At 41.4% G+C, this 24,680-nt stretch overlaps 1 protein-coding gene across 1 annotated transcript in view; it reads right to left on the bottom strand.

Moving 5' to 3' along the window:
- Positions 1-24,680, bottom strand: part of ELL (elongation factor for RNA polymerase II) — an 84,311-nt gene that overhangs the window by 42,917 nt on the left and 16,714 nt on the right. Inside the window, exon 2 of the mRNA XM_074939254.1 lies at positions 3,414-3,461. Coding sequence (XP_074795355.1) covers positions 3,414-3,461 — 48 coding nt within the window. The remainder of the gene's footprint in view (positions 1-3,413; positions 3,462-24,680) is intronic.

Here is a 24,680-nt window from a genome sequence, read left to right as displayed (position 1 = left end):
GACTGAGTTACTTAAAAAATCCAATCGCACATGCACGCGGCACATGCGCACTTACAACAGGATCCACATCAACTTAAACCAGAGAATGGCGTTCCTCATTTCCTGTCTCTACTCCATTTATTATGTGTATTTTTAAAAACGTGTTCTCTTATCTCCTCTAGAGGAAGTAGTCCCTTGTTTTTCAATTTGCATATGACAGCAATTTTCCATGCCACATATTCATTCCTGTTGCCCATTTCCCTACCCCCTCTAAATCAGCTACATCTTTTTTCAGATCGAGTGACCAGGACTGAACATTCCAGGTGAGGCCAAACTATTTTTAGGATGCATTATAGCATTTTGTGTGTTCTTCTCACACCCGTTCCCTATGCATGTTAACATTTTGTTTGCTTTGACTTCTGCTGCATGTTGAACAAAGGTCTTTACTGAGCTGACCACGATAATGTCCCACTTTTCCTGTGTGCATCCAGTTAAATACATCTATAAGGTGTGTGAGTTCTAATTATGCTCTCCAGCATGTATTTCACATTTATCAACACTGAATTTATCTGAATTTTTATGAAAAGACCTGTCAGCCAATCCCTATCAGTTCACTGAGTGGTCATGAGAGACTGGGCACTGTATATTCAGCCACATTGCAGAGGTAAATCATGTCATCACGACAGCATGAGGTTTAAGACTACCACAAGATGACAGCCAGAGACTTCCATCGCAATCCACCATCCCAAAGACTCCCTCGGGTTAGAGATCAGCATCCCATTGGGATGAGCTGGCAGCAGCAGGGAAGGCTTCCAGAACCTGCTGGCCAACCCTGCAGCCAACGATTCAGCGTGAAATTATTTAAAATGAAAATGCCTTGGACATGGGTACAAACCCAATTACAAAATCCAGGAAGAAATCTGTATACTTTTGGGGCTCATGAAAGTTAAGGTTAAAACAGGGTTGGGAAGGAGCCAAATATACTTTTGACAAAGTTCTCACCTTAACAAGGGAAAGCAGTTTTAACAGGCAAATTATATCTGAGGGCATAAAGGGAGCCCTTTAAACAAAGGGATAAGAAATTGCCTTTACGTAAGCAATTTAAAAATCTGACTTAAAATTTACAGTCCCATTCTGTGCCAATCACAAGGCTCTCCTTTGGGCTACATATTATACTCATATTTGTTTCCTTTTCCAAATAGTTTCAGCACAATGCTACTGAGCTGTTACATGTGCGCCGGGGGGTGGGGGGGGATTGCACATTTTGCCTGCTATATCTCAACTTTGGTTCAATTAAATGCTGGGACTGCATTTCTACCTAAACTACCTAGTTTGACAGAAGTTCTTATAACTTGGTCACAAAAATAAAATGTTCAAACCAGAGTATTTAGAACCATCTTGGTAATCACAGATTAAATAGGCACTGTTGATTCTGTAGCCACTGTTGTTTCTGTAATTAATTCTATTTAGAGAAGAAATTGTTCAAAACAGCTTTTGCCCACAACCTGGGCTCCATGTGTTCATTATCTTTATTTAGAGCCAAATTCTAACACATTGGTATAAACTCAGAATGACACAATTTACTTCAACTCATAAATCACATTGAAAGCTGCAGATATTCAGCACTCTAAGGTCATTTTTCATTTAGGTTACTAAATATGAATTTAGGAGCTCAAGTTTAGGTACTCAGGTCAAAATTTTCAAACCTAAGTTTTAAAACAGGGACCATATTCAGTGTTCAGTTACAGCTGTGCAAACAAAAAAAACAATGGGATCACACAATGTAAATGAGAGCAGAATCTTGGTTTGTAGAAAGAACACAACTTGTTTCATACTCCTGGGTAAATTGGTGCTACCAGTGATTAGGAATAAAAGTCATCCTGGAAGTGGACCAAACTTGATCTGGAGTTAAGACATAGTGGGAATATCTACATGGCAATTAAAAACCCTGCAGCGGCTGACTTGGGCTCCCAGGATTTGGGCTAAGGGCTGTTTAAGTGCAGTGTAGACATTTGGGCTCGGGCTGGAGCCCAGGCTTTAGGATCCTGCAAGGTGGGAGGGTCCTAGAGCTTGGACTGCAGCCCAAGCCCAAATGTCTACACCGCAATTAAATAGCCCCTTAGCCCAAGTCAGCTGGCGTCTAACTGCAGCAGAGACATACCCAGTAAGGAAACATACAGTGCCATTCAGAGTAGAATTGTCCTTTAAAGGAAATCATTTAAACAAAATCAAGAAGGGTATATAGTATTAAGGCAGCTCAATTCTTAGCTCTCCTTCCTGTGCCTAAGCATGTCAACACATGATAATTAAGATGACTCAGTTCTAAGACTCATGCAATGCTTCAATACAAAAAGAGTGCATCAAGAACTGAGCACCAGAATTGAGGAGGAATTATTCTTTTTTCTAGTTGAGAGTCCCAACGTTAAAAATAACACCTTTTGTGTTTAAAGATCTATAAGTGACAGCTTTAAAATGTATCAAAGCGTTGAGTTACTTTTAGTTGAGATCATGGAAATTAAGCACCTCCATTGTCAGTAACTAAAGACAGTTTCATGCTTCCATAAACATCTGATGAATTCAGCAAAAAGGAAGAGAAATTATAAGGAACCAAGATTCCTGAATAGAAGAACTTTGGGGTGTGCTCAACACAGGAGCTACCCAGTTGCTTGGGACTGACTAGATGTCAAGCCAAATTTCACAGTGCACTAATAATGCAGTCTACCAACATTATTCTGATTCACACCTCAAAATGTAGCATCAGAACTGCCAGGTTGGGTGAGGTGTTTCCCAAGGGCATAGGCAAGGCTTCCATGAATTGCTACACTTATCACACATAGTATCACTTGTATTTTTGGTTTCCTCATTCTTCTTGGCAGCAAGGCGTTTTTAATGTGCCCCACTATGGCTATCAACAGTGATAAACAATGGTGAGAAATTGTAAGGAAAAACAGTTTGTGCAGAAACACCCAATGCTCTTACTTGGACAACACTGTGCGCACAACTCAATGCTTGTTAAAAAACCAACCAACAAACAAAAAAACCCAAACACACACCACCCATTAAGGTAAGACTTTGATACATGCATAAGAACAGCCATACTGGGTCAGACCAGTGGCCCATCTTGTGCAGTATCTGGTCTTCTGGCACCAACCAGTGCCAGATGCTTCAGAGAGAATGAACAGAACAGGGAAATTTCAAGTGATCCATCCCATTTTCCAGTCCCAGCTTCTGGCAGTTGGAGGCTTAAGGACACCCAGAACATGGAGTTGCATCCCGGACCATCTTAGCTAATAGTCATTGATGGACTTATTCTCCATGAACTTACCTAATTCATTTTTTAACCCAGGACAGATCTCACACATAGGTTAACTTTAAAGCAGTCGGTATCTACACCCATGGGACAGCCTTCCAGCCAGACCCATACACAAACTTACCCCTTGGTTTCCTTGAAATTGGATTGTTGGTCTCAATGCAACAGAGTCCTACAAAACAAGGAAAAAACAAACAGCCTCAGTCATAACATCCACTACCAAAAATATTCAAATAATTCAGTTTGCATTAACAAGGACACTACAATATATATATATTTTGAAGTGAACTAATGACAAAGTATTGCTACTGATCTTTTAAATTGAACATTTAATAGGAATAAGAAAAACCCTATAATGCTTCTGGCACCTTTGAAATGCCACATATTGAATTCCTTCTTGATCCCTGTAATCATTAACTTACACTGTGAAACATTATATTTGAGGCACATACAGACACATTGGTTGTATATTTGCAATGCTTAAGTAGTTTGTAAACCTACATTCTTAGCAGGGGATTAAGGGGAAAATCTGTTACACCACTCAAATCTAGAATTTTAGGTAAATTATCGTTCCACCTAACTCTTCAAGGTACTTAACTGTCAGGTTCCTGTTAACAGTATCTTACAACGAGGTTGTGACACTTTCCGACTGCCCACTTAAAAACAAAAAAAAACAAAACAGGTTTTTCCTTGTGACACTAATTTGCTTTCATTTCAGGAAGTTGCACTATTGTTTGTTCAGTCATGACCCTATAAAAAGTTCCTTATAATAGATATCAATTGAATTCAATAATTAAGTTTTATTTAAATTATGGATACACGGTTATCCCCCCCCCCCCCCCCAAAAAAAAAAAAAAAGGGTTTGCATTCCCTGATACCTTAACGTTTGATGGCACTGGAGGCTAAAGAATAATCAGCTTCAAGTCATTACTTAAAAGATACTAAGAATGAAAAATAAATGTATATAACTACCAATTGGTTTGGAAAGCTTGTAATCTGTGTAGGTTCTTTTCACTTCCTAAACCCCAAAACATTTCAATGCATTTTAATGCAATATATACTTGGCAATAGCCCAGCAATCATGCTCTACTGATAGGGTAGCAAGCATGTATAATTAACACAGTTTGGTAGGGAGACGGATTTCAGCATCAGCCTTCCAAGTGATGAAAAGCAAGTAGTTACAAACACCTTGACTATGGCCATTTAGAAGGAATGAATTCCATTAGGATTTCTCTCTGAACTGCTTTAACTTTTCTGATGTGATTGGGTGCATGCAACAGGGGAACGCTTTCTGTGGTACTTCCATGTATCCAGGAAATCCTGACATTTCAGAGACTTCAATGATTAATCACCCCAGAAATATGCATACGTAAGAGGGTGTGCCTAGCAGTTAAATAGTTAATGGCTTCAGAGTCTATTAAGCAGAGTTTCCCTATTGAATTCCATAAGGGATCTTTCCAATTGACATCAAATTATTGTGGCTTAGCAAAGAAAACCTCTGAAATAGAAAAAGTCTATAGATAGACAAACAACAAGCTTAGAGCAAGATGAAACCCACTGGGTGTTTCACTGCACATCCATTATGATTTAAGTCATTAACATAGCTTCCAGCAATGTAACCAAGTCAGGTATCCACTATGACTAAAGAAAAACAGTGGTCTTGAAGTCTGGTAAGCACTCACTTTCTGCATTGTACTGAATACTCTGCAGACAGGATATAACTTTATAGTGAAATGATAAACTTCTTTCGTGCACTTCATACAGGGTTCACTAAATTCTTTAAGTACCACGACACTGCATACCACAGCACACTGTTCATAGACAGACTGGCCAGCTCTTGTTCCTGGTGTCAGCATGTACTGTACAGTGTATGTCCATAAATTCATATGAATGTAATTTAGGGGACACTGAATTTGAAGGCATTTTAAAGAACACTGCATTGCATAAGAGCATTTCATTTTTGTATCTAATTATAGATTTTAAAAGCATCTGCAAATAAATCTGGAAAATTAGTTAACTGGAATAAAAAGCAATCACATGAAGTTCAGAAGTATTGTACGCAAATCATGACAAATCTGTAATCACAGAACTTATTTTATAAATATACCTATCCAACAAGCAACAATCACTTTTGCACCACTGCAAAAGTAAAGATAATTTATGAAAGATTCTGGGGCAAGGAGACTCATGAATTAGGCGACAAGCTTTAGCTTTATTGTACACTGTACTTTTCCCTACCCTCGAAAGTTTATCTACTGTTCTTCCCGTCCTACACCCAGAGGTTGGAGATTTCTCTGATCTCTTCGTTGGTGATGAATTCTTTCCATCCAATGGCAAGGATCTTTCATAGGCACTTATTTTTGAAGGAGTCTAGTTTTTGTCCAGTGTTTTGGTAGATCTCCAGCTCTCACAGCCATATGTTAGCATTGAGATTATGTTTGAATTGAAAATGCTCAGTTTTAGTCTGACATACCTTTGATTTCTCAGTTTTTTTCTAGTATCTCTGATTTCCATGTTGAGTTTAGTAACTGCTGTGGACACCGTTCCTATCTAAAAAAACAACAAGGAGCCTGGTGGCACCTTAAAGACTAAGATTTATTTGGGCATAAGCTTTCATGGGTAAAAAACCACTTCTTCAGATGCATTCCTATCTAAATGTTACTTCCTTCTTAAGGTCTCCATTGGCTAGTATGATGCTGCCCAGGAACTGTTCTTTTTGTTTTTGCCTTCTACTGTGATGATGATGCTTGACATCTACGTTTTGAGGATGTTTGTTTTGGCGTAGCTAATTTTGAACCATGCTTGGCCTACTGTTTTTGCCATGTTATCTGTCTTGGAAGCTTTAAGGCAGTGACGCTCTGTAGTGCAACATCACTGGCAAAGTCTAGATCTTCTATGTATTTGCTATCTACTCACATTGCTAACACCCTTCTTCATTACCCAGTCTATGGCAATGCCAAACAGTGGACATAACACACTACATAGTGTTATCTGCTCTGTTTCATTATTGTTTCAGATGCCTCAAAATAGGAACTACAGGCAATGATAAATGGATTGAAAGGTTATCAAGGTTTCACTCTTTCCACAAACACTATTAGCTACTTCCCACAGCAATAGACCTGGATCCATAAGACAGGTGTCTCCAAACCACATTCTGTATTATGGTAAAAGTGAGGTGGCTATTTTGTGCTCTCTCTAGTAAGATCACCATTAGACCAAAGCTGTACTAAATCACGGCTATGGTCCTTTCTATAGTAACACACCTTTTCTTAAGAGTGAGGGCCAAGAAGTCAGACACTGGAGAGCTTGTATGCAGTGTAGTTGTAACCATGTCAGTCCCAAGATACTAGAGAGACTAGGTGGGGGAGGTTGGGTCCAATAAAAGGTCTCACCCACTTTCTCTCTCTAATTGGAGATCTTATAAGTTTAGTAGATGATTTAGTCCCCAAAGACTTAGACATAAGCACAGATTTATCACACCATATATGATTGAGCTTGGGAGCAGATGGTTTCAAGTATAATTTTATTTTTGAAAGATGTCCAATAAGCCCTACTAACCATTTACCTTGAATGAGAACTAAGATACATTTTTCTTAATTCATCCATTCCACTCAGGAAATATGATCCTTCCCACTGAGGCTCACAGGTGTCAACTCTCTCCCAGTTCTTCACAGTTAACACAAGTTAGCAGCCAACATTAGACCAAAATGAAGCAGGGCTATACTCTGAGAAGGTGTACATAATTTTAAGGAAGAGTTGAAGACCTGATCAAGCTATTCAGAATTATGAATAACCCACAGCTTCAACTTCAAATTTGATGCATGTTCTATCTCACAACCTCCAAAATCAGTGATAATCCTTCCACTCTGATGATCCCCAAATTTCACTTAAATAGTGAACCTTCCACTTTACACACCATCACTCACTTGTTCCCCAGGAGACACAGCCGGTCTCTCCATTTCCAATTTGTTAACTGCTGCTCTCACTGCTCCTGCTCAACACCTCAGTTACCAATGATGTACAGTAGTAAGTTTTCAAATACAAGAGCTCTAGACTAGAGGTTTCAAACTGCTAGCCTTCAGGCCAGATTCAGTTTCTGCAGAACATAAGCATTCATTTTTTCAGATGTTTCTAGGCATTATGGTTGCAAAGAAAGCCTTTCAAAGATATTCTTTGAGATGTGTGGTCCCTATCTGTATGCCACTGTGGGTACACGTGCTCCACGCGACCAGAGCTGGAGAATTTTGAAAGCGGTGTCCATTGGTCCACACTTGTGCCCTGGCTCACCTCAGGCCTCTCACCAAGGAGATAAAGGGCAGATCAGACCAACTGCCTCTCCAGTTCCTTCTCCACCATGAATCAGATAAGATTTGAAGCAGAGGGGAAGGAGGGCGAACAGTGGAATACAGATTGATTAGACAACACAGCTCGAAGAAACTCCAGTTACAATGCTGCTACTGATGGTACCACTGGAGGAAAATCACAGCCTGAAGAAGGAATGGAAGACAAACTCCTTCCAAAGGACGGCTCCCTGGTGGAATCATAACCTCTCTCAAAAGGGAGGGGCCCAAAGGAGCAGGAGACTCTAGGTCTGGGAGAGCAAAGATGTCCTCAGGAGGACTGTAGGTCTCTGTTCTTCCCAGCATGAGAAGAGTCCTGTCTGCCTGAACTGCAGGAGCTGCAACAGAGACAAATCTGTGCAACGGCTGCTGAAAACAAAAATAGAACCATGGATGATCGATGTTCTCAATCTTTGTCGGTACCAGCGGATCCCATGTTTGTACTTGGGAGGTACCACAGGCATGGGCACCACCAGATTGTGATCCAGTGTCAATGGAACATTAGACTGTGGGCTTTCTTATTGTGCCTCAGACTTAGGATGTCCTAAATTCTCTTGAGCTGAGCTAGTGCTTGGTTTAGGCAGGGCTGGATCAGACCTGCTCAAAGTGGATTTGGAGGAAGACTTAGTCTCATGCTTAGGAGAATGCTCTCTGCTCTCCCAACAAGACCCGGCCAAGAGCAGACTCTGCTCCTGATTTGGACCTTGTGGCAGGAGGCATTTCTTTGCTGAGTCAGGCAAATATACAGGGGGTGCCCGAGCTTGAGTCCAATTGTTGCCTCATGGCCTTTTCCATTAGGTGCTTCCTAAGGTAAAAGTTCCCACCCTTCCCAGCCATAGCTAAGGAACAATCTAGCCCTTACTGTTAGAGAAAGTGGAAAACGTGACCCGAGCATACCCTAAAGGCCCAAAAAAACATAAGACAAGTAATTCTATTTGTGTAAATCTCATGACTTATGCTCCAATCCTATGATTTACTCAGCACAAGCAGACCTGTGCCCCACTGAAGTCCTGAACAGAGTAGTTTTGATTATCTACTATTTATCGTTTTGTTTCAAACACTTCATCCCAGTCTTTCTGCAGAGTGAAACTACATGCAGCAAAAACCAAAAGCAAAAACATCCGAAGGCTAGTTGCCAAGGAATCATAAGAGATCCACATCTCAGAGTCCCAAAGTTCATTAAGAGTTCTAGTAGCACAGCATATGAATCCCACTGGTAATATCTATAAGGAACGTACTCCAGGAACGTCAAACAGTGGGTGAAGAAAATTCAAGTTCACTAGTCACCAATTAAGTTAGCATCTATCATTCTCAAAAGGGCACAGGCTAAATAGAGATGTCTATCTCAAGACATTCCAAAATCTGACTGCACCATCCATCCAGAAGCGCATATTGTCTGGAATACTGTCAACTCACCTATGCTTTTAAAAGTGAAATTTACCACCCATCTATTACTTATATTATTAAAATGCTGTCTTCTTGCAAGCCAGGGGTAGTAGCACCTACAAGCCCTTGACATGACCAAGACACTATTTTGCTAGGTGCTTTACGAACACAGAATAAAAAGACAGTACCTACCCCAAAAAGTTCACTTGGATTGTAAAGTGTTAACCCACCATAAATTAATAGTTTAGAAACCTATACTGTTTTCCTTGCCCCTCAACCACACAGTCAAACTGTATTGGTATAGTGAGGATTCCATCTCCTCAGCAGTGTAGTATCTTAAATTAGATGCACTATGTCATTTCTGTTCCTATTAAAAAGTTCAAACTGAAGTTTTGGTCGGAGTGTCAATACTGAGTTAAAAAGGCACTTAAAGATTTTAAACTTCCAGAACTATGGCTCTGACTTGGAGAATTTCAGCACTAACAGGTTTGGAAAAAAGGGAAAAACACAAACAAAAAAACAGATACCAGCTTTTGTAGCCCTGTGATTTTAAAAAGGCCACCACCAACACCAGCCCACTTGAGTCACATGAGATGGTTACACAACTGTTAGTTTAGGGGCTAAGACTTACAACTCCTGTGGATCAAGTTCAAGATGTAGAATAATGGAAAGGTTTTGTGCTGTGAGCACGCACACACGCGCGCGCACATACACAGTGCCTAAACAGACAATAGTGGGCATCAAGCCCCCAAGCAAAGGACTTCCCTGTCACCAGGATATCACTTCACAAAGAACTCCAGAGCTAGATCAGCTCTTGAGTCTATTCACTCATGCATGCCCAGATACAATGATCTCTTCTAATCCAGGTTAAAAAACAGACTGTATTGGAAAGCCAGCACTGCATTTCCTTATATGATCCTTGGATGGATAATTCATTTTAGTTTAGATTCTTAATTGAAAATAACTGGGTTTCCCTTAACTGTGAACTGCATTACAGGAAACCTGTTGTCACTTTACTTCCCCACTGCACAATAGTTTGAGAGATGTAGGAACTTCCTGCAAGACGCACTCAGGACTGCTGTACTACTATGCCTCTGGAGGCAGGATTTAAGAAAGAGGAATACTACTTTCTGCAAATGGACAGTTTTGTAATTGACATCAAGTTTTAAATGCAACTTGTCAAAGGACTTTTTTTTTTTTTTTTTTTTAACTGCCTTCCCCACCCTCCACCCTTATGTATAAAGGCAGCCTGAAAGGTTTGGGTTTTTTTTAATCTTAGAAATATCAGGAACATGAAGTCTGGCCTTCCCAGGATTTGCTGGAGACATTCCGGGGGGGGAGGGCGGGAGGAATCTCACAAACAAGCACAGTGACAGGTTTCAGACTAGCAGCCGTGTTAGTCTGTATTTGCAAAAAGAAAAGGAGGACTTGTGGCACCTTAGAGACTAACCAATTTAATCGGATGCATCCGATGAAGTGAGCTGTAGCTCACGAAAGCTTATGCTCAAATAAATTGGTTAGTCTCTAAGGTGCCACAAGTCCTCCTTTTCTATAACCACAGTGGGAGCTCTCACACCTTACTTGAAGGGACGGAATGCTGAATTGTCAAGATGTCTTTTCACCCAAGTGTTCATTAGGCAGCAGAATTTAGATGTTAAGAAAAAACAGTAACAAAGATTTAAATATGCCTCCTTTCTGCTGTTGAGCTTTCAGTCTCTTGTGATGTTATAATTTTGTTAAAATTCTGTTAGAAATTGGTTAAGAGACAACACTAATAAGAACTTCAAATTAGCCTGAGAGGAGCCCAGTGTAAGACACCTCCAATCTATAAGAGACAACAATTACATTTACAGTCTGATGTGGCAATATTAACATGTATGAGAACAAGAGATCCTCAGCCACTGAACAGAGAAAACTTTTGCTTTACCAAGATCCTCATACTGCACTCCAGGACTGGGCTTGCTACCCACAGAGCATGTACTTCTGCCAAATCTAACCATGAAAAATCACCTGTGAAGACAAACTAAAAATCACTGTTTTCCCCTCAGAAAGTCTGATAGTAATTAAAGGATCGTTAAATGTACTGTTATACCACAGAAAAATGAAAAGGTTAAAAAGCATCATTTAGAACAATCTTGATGAAACAGCTACATGATCACGAAGCATCTTAAGCTAGGCTACGTGTACAACAAAAAGTAGGTCAGTAAATCAGATTCCTGAACCTCTGGGCAGCAGTTTCCAGAATTTGTTTCATGCTCTGAATCTTGCTGGAAGAGCCAAACTGGAACAATACTTTTAAGCTTCAACCCATCACAGATAGAGCATAATTAAGATTAGTCTTACTAACACTATCCTGATACAGACCTAGTAATAGGACTAAAGAGTCCAGATGAAAAAGGAACGTATGGAGGACAGCTCTGAAAATTTAACCTTCCATAAGACCTTGTAAAAACAGCTTTAAAAAAGCCTCTTCAGCCACAGGTCAAAGTGTTAAGATCAAACTTCAATTGCAATATCAATAAAAAGTTATGAATTATTTGTGGATGTTGTCATAAGTGAGGTTACTATGGTCAAAGGTAAACACATGCAAGTATTCGCCTTAATCATCCTTTTGACATTTTATACAATTTGAATTCAGAGCTTCCATTTTGTACACTTATCCGTTTATGAAAATGTAAAAATGAAGTTTGAAGTGAATCTTAAATATGGCTAATTAGAAATATATTCAACATTAACAGCATGTGGTAGGAATTGAATCTATTGGTTGGGAGGAATCTAAATGCACGAAGTTATTGCACTAAATCCCACTACTGTTTCTCCTCATTTTCTATTCGGGAAAGTAGTTTACTTTGAACAACAGCAACTCAGTTTCTCACAAAAAAAATCTGACAAGCTATTAAGGAGTTTCCCAAATTGTTATGAAGTACTCTCAGAATATCACTTTAAAAGATGCTACAAAAAAAAATTAGCAGCCAAGGGTTACTGCACAAGCAATTTTATTCTCTTAAATTGAGCTTCAAATGGGTAGCAGAGTTATCTATAAACAAAAGTATCTCATAGCAACTGCCAATACTTTTTTCCAAGCATTTACTATAAAAATCTAAATGTGTTCTGTTTTAGGGGTATTTTGTTTTAGAAGCTACAGTGGATCTACTCATTATGACTCCAATCCAGTTAGACACTTAAGCAGGTGCATAACTAAACATGTGAGCAGTACCACTGCAGTCACATTACTCAGTGAATCAAAATGCCTCAAGACTCTTGCAAGAAATTTCAGAAGCTATACAGAAAATAGAAAACATGAACAGGCAATGAAGGGAGTTGTGTCTTTCAACAAGAGGCTTGTCAGACCTGATGTGTGGAAGGAGGAGTTGTGTCACAATCAAGAATCTAAGGAAATGGAATGCGCTCCAACAAGCAGAGCAAAGTCAGTATTGGGAATGCACTGGCACGAAGAGATTTCAGAATCAAAGAGTCAAACCTAAAACTAAGCTTCAGATAATGCACACACTGAGCTAATGTAAACAAAGTATTAAAATGAGCCAAGCATATAGCAATGTGCAGCACCACGGATAAAAAGGAATGTGATGTATTTAAGTATGGAATGTTTAAACAGGACCAGCAGTACAGTTCCCTTACTAGAAGTGAACTTGTCCACTGCCTGTATTAAAAAAATGCATAAGAGTTTGCCATGTAAGTCACGTAGTATGATTCACATATGTATTTCAAGACTTTTCCCCTACTCACTTTTAAATCTAGTTTGAAGTATAACTGGATAATCCCGAAACTTGTAGAAAGGACAAGAGTCTGGTCCTTCTAGTTGTATATGGTACATACAGTTCAAGTTAAGCAGTTTGTATGCATGGGATGCATGACATGGATCTGTCATGTTACAGCAGATGAAATATAAACATGTACTTAAATATGTATAGTCACCTTCTACATGCATACAGAATTTGACAGTAATCAGATTTACAAGTCAGGAGGACAGTGAAAGAACCATCCTCCTAGCCCTAAAAGTTACTTTATCATCAGTCCTTTATCCGCAACAAGCTTGTGACATCACAAACAAAGACTGGGAGAACAAGACTCTTGTAGCTTTACAGGAAGGTGGAAGCTTCATCACTACCATACCCTCTTCAAAGCAATTATGAATAGAATCATAGAATATCAGGGTTGGAAGGGACCTCAGGAGGTCATCTAGTCCAACCCCCTGCTCAAAGCAGGACCAATCCCCAATCAAATCATCCCAGCCAGGGCTTTGTCAAGCCTGACCTTAAAAACTTCTAAGGAAGGAGATTCCACCACCTCCCTAAGTAACGCATTCCAGTGTTTCACCACCCTCCTAGTGAAAAAGTTTTGCCTAATATCCAACCTAAACCTCCCCCACTGCAACTTGAGACCATTACTCCTCGTTCTGTCATCCGCTACCACTGAGAACAGTCTAGAGCCATCCTCTTTGGAACCCCCCTTTCAGGTAGTTGAAAGCAGCTATCAAATCCCCCCTCATTCTTCTCTTCCGCAGACTAAACAATCCCAGTTCCCTCAGCCTCTCCTCATAAGTCATGTGTTCCAGTCCCCTAATCATTTTTGTTGCCCTCCGCTGGACTCTTTCCAATTTTTCCACATCCTTCTTGTAGTGTGGGGCCCAAAACTGGACACAGTACTCCAGGTCGAATAGAGGGGAACGATCACGTCCCTCGATCTGCTGGCAATGCCCCTGCTTATACACCCCAAAATGCCATTGGCCTTCTTGGCAACAACAGCACACTGTTGACTCATATCCAGCTTCTCGTCCACTGTAACCCCTAGGTCCTTTTCTGCAGAACTGCTGCCTAGCCATTCGGTCCCTAGTCTGTAGCGGTGCATGGGATTCTTCCGTCCTAAGTGCAGGACTCTGCACTTGTCCTTGTTGAACCTCATCAGATTTCTTTTGGCCCAATCTTCTCATTTGTCTAGGGTCCTCTGTATCCTATCCCTACCCTCCAGCGTATCTACCTCTCCTCCCAGTTTAGTGTCATCTGCAAACTTGCTGAGGGTGCAATCCACACCATCCTCCAGATCATTAATGAAGATATTGAACAAAACCGGCCTGAAGACCGACCTTTGGGGCACTCCACTTGATACCGGCTGCCAAGTAGACCTGGAGCCATTGATCACTACCCGCTGAGCCCGACAATCTAGCCAACTTTTTATCCACCTTATACTCCATTCATCCAGCCCATACTACTTTAACTTGCTGGCAAGAATACTGTGGGAAACAGTGTTAAAAGCTTTGCTAAAGTCAAGGAACAAGTAGTCCACTACTTTCCCCTCATCCACAAAGCCAGTTATCTCGTCATAGAAGGCAATTAGATTAGTCGGGCATGACTTGCCCTTGGTGAATCCATGCTGACTGTTCCTGATCGCTTTCCTCCCCTCTAAGTGTTTCAGAATTGATTCCTTGAGGACCTGCTCCATGATTTTTCCAGGGACTGAGATGAGGCTGACTGGCCTGTAGTTCCCAGGATCCTCCTCCTTCCCTTTTTTTAAAGATGGGCACTACATTAGCCTTTTTCCAGTCGTCCGGGACTTCCCCTGATCGCCATGAGTTTTCAAAGATAATGGCCAATGGCTCTGTAATCTCATCTGCCAACTCCTTTAGCACTCTCGGATGCAGCGCATCCAGTCCCATGGACTTGTGCTCGTCCAGCTTTTCTAAATAGTCCTGAACCACTTTTCTCCACAGAGGGCTGGTCACCTTCTCCCCATGCTGTGCTGCCCAGTGCAGTAGTCTGGGAACTGACCTTGTTCGTGAAGACAGAGGCAAAAAAAAGCATTGAGTACATTTGCTTTTTCCACATCCTCTGTCACTAGGTTGCCTCCCTCATTCAGTAAGGGTCCCACACTTTCCTTGACTTTCTTCTTGCTGCTAATATACCTGAAGAAACCCTTCTTGTTACCCTTAACATCTCTTGCTAGCTGCAACTCCAGATGTGATTTGGCCTTCCTGATTTCACTCCTGCACGCCCGAGCAATATTTTTATACTCTTCCCTGGTCATTTGTCCAATCTTCCACTTCTTGTAAGCTTCTTTTTTGTGCAGCAAGGATTTCACTGTTAAGCCAAGCTGGTTGCCTGCCATATTTACTATTCTTTCTATACATTGGGATGGTTTGTCCCTGTAACCTCAATAAGGATTCTTTAAAATACAGCCAGCTGTCCTGGACTCCTTTCCCCCTCATGTAATTCTCCCAGGGGATCCTGCCCATCAGTTCCCTGAGGGAGTCAGTCTGCTTTTCTGAAGTCCAGGGTCCGTATTCTGCTGCTCTCCCTTCTTCGCTGTGTCAGGATCCTGAACTCGACCATCTCATGGTCACTGCCTCCCAGGTTTCCCTCCACTTTTGCTTCCCCTACTAATTCTTCCCGGTTTGTGAGCAGCAGGTCAAGAAGAGCTCTGCCCCTAGTTGGTTCCTCCAGCACTTGCACCAGGAAATTGTCCCCTACACTTTCCAAAAACTTCCTGGATTGTCTGTGCACCGCTGTATTGCTCTCCCAGCAGATATCAGAGTGATTGAAGTCTCCCATGAGAACCAGGGCTTGCGACCTAGTAACTTCCGTGAGTTGCCGGAAGAAAGCCTCATCCACCTCATCCCCCTGGTCCGGTGGTCTATAGCAGACTCCCACCACAACATCACCCTTGTTGCTCACACTTCTAAACTTAATCCAGAGACTCAGGTTTTTCTGCAGTTTCATACTTGAGCTCTGAGCAGTCATACTGCTCTCTTACATACAGTGCAACTCCCCCACCTTTTCTTCCCTGCCTGTCCTTCCTGAACAGTTTATATCCATCCATGACAGTACTCCAGTCATGTGAGTTATCCCACCAAGTGTTATTCCAATCACATCATAATTCCTTGACTGTGCCAGGACTTCCAGTTCTCCCTGCTTGTTTCTCAGGCTTCTTCCTTTTGTGTATAGGCACTTGAGATAAACTTGCTGATCGTCCCTTTTTCTCAGTATGAGGCAGGAGCCCTCCCCTCTCGCGCGCTCCTGCTTCCTCCAGGTATCCCACTTCCCCACTTACCTCAGGGCTTTGGTCTCCTTCCCCCGGTGAACCTAGTTTAAAGCCCTCCTCACTAGGTTAGCCAGCCTGCTTGCGAAGATGCTCTTCCCTCTCTTCGTTAGGTGGAGCCCATCTCTGCCTAGCACTCCTCCTTCTTGGAACACCATCCCATGGTCAAAGAATCCAAAGCCTTCTCTCCGACACCACCTGTATAGCCATTCATTGACTTCCACAATTCGACAGTCTCTACCCAGGCCTTTTCCTTCCAGGGGGAGGATGGATGAGACCACCACTTGTACCTCAAACTCCTTTATCCTTCTTCCCAGAGCCACGTAGCTATTAGCCTCATCATATTCCCAAGTACTAATTTAGCCATATGCACAGGAGTTTGCCAGAAGCTGGGAATGAGCGACAGGGGATGGATCACTTGATGATTACCTGTTCTGTTCATTCTCTCTGGGACACCTGGCACTGGCCAGTGTCAGAAGACAGGCTACTGGGCTAGATGGACCTTTGGTCTGACCCAGTAGGGCCATTCTTATGTTCCGAGTTAGGACAAAGGCTAATTTTAAAATGGTCCTCTTGAATTTTGCAATATTGGAATGCTGCAACAAACATCTAGAAGTTTTGGTGAAGCGCTTATGTACAGGTGAGAGCTTATCACCAGACAGATCACCAACTAAACAAGAAAAACTACACTAGTACCACATGAGTCAACAGGACTACTCATATGAGTTAAATTATTCACATGAGTAAATGTTTGCAGAATAGGAAAAATTATCTGTGCTTACTTGAAAGCTTCCTTTCTTCACATAATAAAGTCCATAGATCCAGTACAATGGGTACTTCAGCCTGCTTGCAACTTGGGGCACAACCAGACCTGTCACTCACCAGCAGCAGGGAAACACTCTGGCACTGAAGCTCCCTGCCAGTTGAGATAGATTCCATAGCCAAGATAATTCCATTCTATTTTCCTAAATTACAGATTGTATTCAATATACTTTGAGGAAAGAGTATGATTTTTCCTAATGCAGACCATGGGAAATTTCCACTACTGAAACAAACCCAAGTCTCTGGACATCAGTTCTGATCGCTATTTGGGATGATCGGTATCTCCTGGGCAAGAACCTTATTACTTGGAGAGGCCGTTTTCAGGTAAGTATAGATAAGTGTTCCTATTCTCCATCATTCTGTGGTCCAGAGATCAATAAAAATAAAAATGGATCTTCACACCCTGTGCCTCCAGGGTGGGAAGCAGGTTTATCCTTAAATACAGGCATCTAAATAAGGTATTTTATATATCCTCCATCTTCATCTGGGTACTAAGGCATGGAGAAGACTTCTACCAAAAATATGGCTTTGGCTGAAGACTAGATGACTGACAGATTCTTGGTAAATTTATGTACTGACGGACACCTAGCAGATCTCAGTACAGGAGAATATACTTCTCTTCCCTTAGACCGTCAGTGCTCCAAAGGTGCAGACTTTGACGCTTATCAGAAGGAAGACTATTTCTTGAATTTACTTTGGGAATGAATGCTGAAACAGCTGGGAGATCTGCTTGTCTTAATTAAAAGTACAACACTAGGTGTCTGATTGCAGAAAGCTCCTAATTTCAAAACTTGTCTGACTGGAGATCACTATCAGAAAGTCTACTTTGATAGCATGAGGATACCTCTTAGAGAGATTCTGTCCGGATAGTTCTGTAAGGAACAGAATGAGGTTCCAAGATCATGCATAGGGAAGGAGGCACCTGAGCTCTACAGTCCAAAGTGTGGCTGCTAAAGCGGGCTCTAGGGACTTAGGCACAATCTTCCATCTGGCAGGCTGCCTTTCCATTATCACTCCTCTCATGAAGCTGCTTACCCCTTGAGGCAGTTTTTCCAACCCTGCCTGCCTCGTGTCTGCACAGCTCCAGTGAAAGACTTGATAAGGGGGTAAAGCCAGAGACCACCTCTGGCTCTTGGCCTACCTCTTTCCTTGAAGCTTGTAGGGACAGCAGCTGCTTCAGATGCCTCAGAAGGAGAAGCAACGCTGAGAGGCAATCTGCCCAAAATGAAAATGCAGTCCTGGAACACCACTGAGATTGACAGACACTGAGCCCCAACTGTTATCAGAAATTTAAAATAAAACTTGGAATTTCCCTCAGAAAAAGCCCTGCAGCTGACTGCTGGGGAGACAAATAAAAGTACAGGGCAGAGGCAGCAGCTTTGCATAACCCCCATCTGTCTGATATGGAGGAGGTCCACTGGAGGCAAATTACCAATGCAGTCATTTAAGCTCCTTAGTATTCCTATTTGATAAGAGGGTTTTAAATAAGAGCTCTAACACTGGTCATTAATATTTGAATGCAACATTACTATGATGTGTTTACAGAATGGTTTTAAGTTACATAAACCTTCCCTTTAAGCACAGTGAAAACTGTTTTAAATTTCAACTTCAGTGCTGGTGTAACTTCACTTCACTAAAGGCTCTTGTTCTTGAGAGAATTTTCACCTTGCTGCAGAGCCATACTGGGTTTTTACTTACACTGTATGTACAAAAATAAGACTTTAACGCCCAAGAGAACAGATGCCTCTGAGACACGAGATGTGATATTCTGAACCTCTTTTTAGCACCAGCAGACAAATATTGTGAAAGGCGCCTTTGGTAATGAAATCAACTCACTGAACACCCAGTTAAAATCCGGGGACTTAGAGTAAACGTTGCTTGCAACCAAAAAGCTAAGACATTAAGAAAAAACAAGATACAGTCTTCCAACAAAAACGCTGCACACAGCAAGTACAGTTCAGGGGTGTTTTCAGAAGGAGAAATGCAAGAAGTTCAATTCCTTACAGAAACATTTTTCAAAATAAATGGATGTGACTTTAGCACATGCTAAAGATTAAGCAAGTAAACTAAAATAGTGCCCGAGATTAGACACTTACTAAACCGACGGATTTTCACAAGTGCCAAGTGCGATGGATGTGGAATTGCTATGTAATCTAATACAGAGATTAAGATTTTATGTACGCTATGTGTGACCTGGTCAGTGAGGAGAAATTATAACCCAATATACAACAATACTTTCTGGATAAACATATTATCTAGCTTATTAGGGAGCTGCGAGAAAAACAAACAGGGAAGCAACACAATGGATCCAGATAAGCAACCTCTGAGCAGAAACTTGAGGGCAATTACAAGACAACATGGGAAACTATTAGCTCTGAAGATTCTACATCATGTCTCCCATGAAGATGCAAGCCTTCTTTTGCCAAGCTAGAAACCCAATGATCACAAACACTTAACAGTTAAAAAGTCCTTCTCGGGAGAGGAGAGGTCAACTATCAGGGGGACAGGCTGACAGAGAAGCTGTGAAGGAGTCTGAAAAAGCTGTCTCTTCCCCCACATCCAGAGAATGGGAAGCCTTCGGAAAAGGCAGACATGCAGAGAGACTGGTTTATTGTTTGCAGTCTGTCAAATGTTTTTGTTCAAAATAAATGCTGTAAGACAACTGTTGGGTCACTGGATGCCATTGTCATTGCTCCTGGAGGGAACAGATCTTCAGTGCCTGCAGTGAAGTCAGGCCTGCTGCAGTAATCATGGTTAATACCAGGGGACTGCAGTTCAAGGGTGATTTGAGAATGGGAGAATCATGATTCCACCCTGAGTCAGGTGATGTATACAGCAGTAGTTCTCAACCAAAGGTCTGAGGCTCCTTTGGGGGGGGGCCATGAGCAGGTTTTAGGGGGGCCGCCAAGCAGGGCCACTGCAGCCCAGGACAGAAAGCCAAAGCTCCACCAAGCAGGGCTGGAGCCTGGGGCCCCGTCACCCAAGGCTGAAGCCAAAGCCTGAGCAACTTAACTTTGTGGGGTCCTCTGTGGTATAGGGCCCCAGGCAATTGCCCTGCTTGCTACTCCCTAACACTGGCCCTGGCTTTTATATGCAGAAAAACAGTTGTGGCACAGGTGGTCTAGCTGTGGCGTTTTTATAGCATGTTGGGGGGGGGGGGGGGACTCAGAAAGAAAAGGGTTAAGAACCCCTGGTCTAGAGGCCTGAAACCTATGGGGGTGACATAGGATATTGGTCATACACAACCCCCTAAAAAATATGCAGGTGTTTGAGAGATTTTTTTTTTCTTTGTTTTTCCCCCCAGAGAGTGTCAGGATTTCAGCCCACTGGAATTTGAAACTAGGTTAATAATGGAAAACTTTACTGTGCCATTTTAAACGTAATCTTATTAGACAGGAATGACAATTTCCAGGATAAGCTGCATGCATTGCAGAAGAAGCCCACCAGTATGCTTACAAGTTGCATTCTGATACTCTCAGAAACAAAGTTCTTATGTTAAGAGTTCAAAAATTAGAGCCATTGGCCTTACAATAACATATCTAAGTATTATCTTCATCTCAGCTGTGATTTTGGCTAAACAGTGACTAGACTTAATTTCTACTCACCTATACAGTTTTTACTGAAGGCAGGAAATACCTGAACTGAAAGGATTCAGTAGCTTGTAGAAAAAGATAACTTTGGAACATGGCACTGTTTTACCTTTGGACAACTACTACTTTATCACAATGTAATTGCTTTTTATTTAATGCAGAAAGGCCCTATTGCTACAGTTTAATTTATATTTAATTGTTTTGTTCACTCACATTCTGAATATTTCTGTCATCTTTACCATGGATGAAAAATAAGCCTCACCATAAGAGAGCTCCTGATGATAATATTTACTAATTAAAACCATTCCAATAAGGTTTGTGGAACTCCGTTTTTGTTTGGTTGATTTTTTTGGGTGGTCATCCTGAATAAATCCACCCAGAGGAATGGCAATCAATGTGACGAAGCGGGACTGTTCTTAATGTTTCCTCTGAATATTGTGGGGGGGCCTCAGTTTCCCCTATGCAGTTCTTAAGTATCTAGGTGGTGGGATAAGGGTGTATGATCGTTGCAGAGCCCTAGAGGGCAGGTATGTGTGCAGGGGTTTGGACACAGAGAATGGCGGACACCCTGTTTTCTGGCAACTGATGGCCTGGCCCTTCCCCCCTGCAAGGTGAGAGCTAAAGGGTTGGAGAACAAAGGAATCAGGGGACCTCATGGCCCGGAAAGGGACAAAGTCCAGAGGAGGAGGGGCTGGAGAGAGTTTCAGTTGGGGTTGGTTGGGGATATGGAGTGAAGGGCAGACGTGGCTGTCTGGCTTACTGCCCCCCGAAATGGACCCAGCTGAGGGGTCCTGTTCTTTGCACGTACAAGCTCTGGTTTAGACCATGTTCCTGTCGTCTAATAAACCTCTGTTTTACTGGCTGGCTGAGAGTCACGACTGACTGTGGAGTTGGGGTACAGGACCCTCTCTGGCTTCCCAGGACCCCGCCTGGGCAGACTCACTGTGGGAAGCGCATGGAGGGGCAGAGAGGATGCTGAATGCTCCGAGGTCAGACCCAGGAAGGTGGAAGCTGTGTGTCCTGCAGACAGTCTGCTCACAGAAAGGAGACTTCCCCAGAGTCCTGACTGGCTTTGTGGGGAGCAGTTCCAGAGCATCAAGAACTCTCACCTTGCCATGCTAAAATTCAGAGTGCCACAAAAGAATGAAGAAGAAGTCTGGAGGTGACTAGCTGGGGAATATACTTATCCATAGTCTTCCTCTGAACTCACTGACAAAACTCCCACTGACTATGGAAGCAAAGTTAGGCTCCTTAATGTTTTATTTGCCAGAAAATAGTAGGCCAAACCTCAAGTGCTCATAAGTCTTACCACGTCCAATGGAGCTGAATGGCCTTGCACCTCAGAGGATCAAGCCACACTCAACAATTCTTGATATAGTATGATCATTCAGAACAGTCCAGCAGTCTGCTAGCATGTTGTAAGTTACTGTTAGTGGGAGCATGTGAAACCACTCCTATCCACAATGGAAACGTCTGTTAAACATGGCTATTCAAGGGTTATTCTTCTCTCTTTCTGTTTGTATATTAGGAACTGACAGATTATATTGACAAGATAGTTCTTAAAACTCTCAGACTAGCAGCAATAAAAGCCAATACCAGGAGAGTATAAAACAAGTTGAAACAATATTTCCCAGAGCGCTTGAGACTATTATGCTGCGCTGGCAAATTCACAGTCAAGAAATAGAAGTAGAAAATAGAAATAAAAAAATTCTACACTTATTTGCTTGTAAAGGATGATATAATACAACTCTAGGAAAAATCCATTCTGCATTAATGCAACAGTTCCCTAAACCCATTTCTTACAAAAATAGCAGAAATCTAGTGATTTGCTTATGAAGGGGAAAATGTTTTAGAAAGACTAAGTCAGAATTTAGGCCAGCTCTAAAGGCCAGCACCTCTATATCGCAAAGCACAACCACGTACCCTCTAGCATAGTTCTGTTGGCAGAATCACCAGCAGATTTCAAGATTGCTCTGCAGCTCAAAAATAGGATAGGGACAAAAGGTGAAATGACTGCATTTTCAAAGTGTGTACCAACAAAACAGATCTTTCCTTTTGTGATTTTTGCTTCTAAAACCAAAGGGTAGAGTTTAAGCAACAAGGCAGAAAAACTTTCACACCAGTAAAGTGTACATAGCAATTTAGAAAAAATGTTATAATTGTTCAATGGTGTTAAGGTTATAATTACTAACATTATCTCTCAAGAAGCTCAAATGATGCAGCTCAATGTATATAAAAGTTCAGGAAGTCTCCTTTGAATTGAAAGTTAGTTTACAGAAATCTCAGTTCTGGCAAGATTCCCATGAAGACATTCACACTCAAAACTTCCTAGATAATCTCTTTGATGCAACACTGGTTTTTCTGCAGAAGTATTTTATTGGCACTATCAGATCTTGTTAAATTAGAAAAGGAATGAAAAATACAGTAGAAGGAAACTGAATATTCCAAAATTCCCAACCCTGTTAAAAGGTGAATAGAGTTGCTACTTTTTCCCCTAAAGATTTTAAGCAGTTTGAGATCCAAAATCAATAATATCAGTTAACTATACAGTTAAACTTCATTAGATTAATATTTTAAAATCCATTTCCCTGAGGCAGTTTGAGATCAGGCTTCTGTACTCCCTCCAAGAGAGAAGAGCTTTCCTGAACTACTTACTAGACACTTGAGATGCGATCACCTCTCATGAGGGAAACAAACAAGATGTGTCCAGGAAGAAAAGAGAGAAGAGTTAAGAACTGTCTGAAGTACACTGAAAATTTTAAACTATACATAATTCATTAGTGAGCTAGGTTCCTAGATAGTTTAGAGGTGGTGAGGGATTTCCCATACAGACTGGAAAAGCCAGGCATCTTTCACAATACTCTTCACCAATTAACCTTTCCAAAATAAACATTTTAGACTAATTATTCCTGGTCTATTTTTAAAATCACATTTACTTGTCTTCTGAAAGTAATCAGAACTCCTGGCCATTTGTGGATAATGGAAATTACATAGCATTTTTCACTAGGGGTATTACCTTATGGCTCTGGTCATTTATACCCTGCTTAAAAATCCCTTTCCTCTTCAACTTGTTATGGTATTCTTCCTGAGTTCCTGTTCCAAACTTTTGTGTAGTGTTGTAATGCATGGTTAAACAGCTGCCATGTTCCACTCCAGAGGGGACAGAAGTGTCTCCTGTATATAGTGCCATATAAATACAGTATGGAAGTGCAACTACAGTTAATAAACGTTACGTACATCTGCCGAAAGAAAAACAAGCCCTTTGTCTTCTATACCACATTTCCCCAAATCAAGAGCTACTGAAAGTTTTATGGCAAATTTCCTCATACAAACTGAAGAATAGTGACTGACCCAGTCAACCTTCCATCCTTTCCCTATTGGCTTTTGTTTGAAATGCTTCGGCCAAAACTTATGAACTTTGACATTAGTTTAAAAAAAAAAAAAAGGTCACCACTGCTTCTCTCCATTTCAATAGTAAAGTAGTTCAAAGAAATCTTTTCCATGCTGAACCGTATCAAATACGGGCACTGCTTAATATTACAGACTGTTTATTTATGCTCCCTGTTTATTTTGGCTTCAATCTTTGTACTGTACAAAATCCTGGACTGTGAAAAGAAAGAGATGCTTTCCCACATGTAGCAAAAAATTGTCCCATGGAAGTCTGTTTCTTCCACAACTTTACACCACTCCCCTTCTCGCCCACTCCAAGAAAAAGTGAGAGAATATATATATAAATTAGCACAATAACCAAGTTATTCCATCATAAAACATCTTCAAAAAAATAAAGTACTTATGCTGAGGAAGTTTTATCAAGTGGCCAGAGCACAGGATTTGGAGTCAGGACCATGGTTCCATTTCTCCTCCTGCCACAGGCTTGCATGACCTTGTGAAGCCACTTTACCGCTGTGCTCCCATTTCTTTCTGTAAAAGATGGCTAACAACTTATGTGATACACAGGGGTGCTGTAAAGCTTAATTTATTAATATCTGCCAAGCACTCAAATCCTCAAAGGAAAGCTGGAAGTTAATCAGTATCTTTAGAGTAATACTGGAAATGGGAAAAATCTAAAATCCACTGTCATTCTGGAGCTCTTGACAGTTCTAAACAGTTATTTCTGGTTATCACTGTCATGTCAAAGAAGCTAATTATTTTTCCACAACTAAGCATTTGTTGCTAGCCGGCCAATTACTGCCAAAATGG

The sequence above is a fragment of the Natator depressus genome, chromosome 25 (assembly GCF_965152275.1).
Source record: "Natator depressus isolate rNatDep1 chromosome 25, rNatDep2.hap1, whole genome shotgun sequence".
Taxonomy (NCBI): domain Eukaryota; kingdom Metazoa; phylum Chordata; order Testudines; family Cheloniidae; genus Natator; species Natator depressus.
The sequence above is the reverse complement of the archived record's forward strand: the minus strand, read 5'-3'. Positions and strand labels throughout refer to the sequence as shown.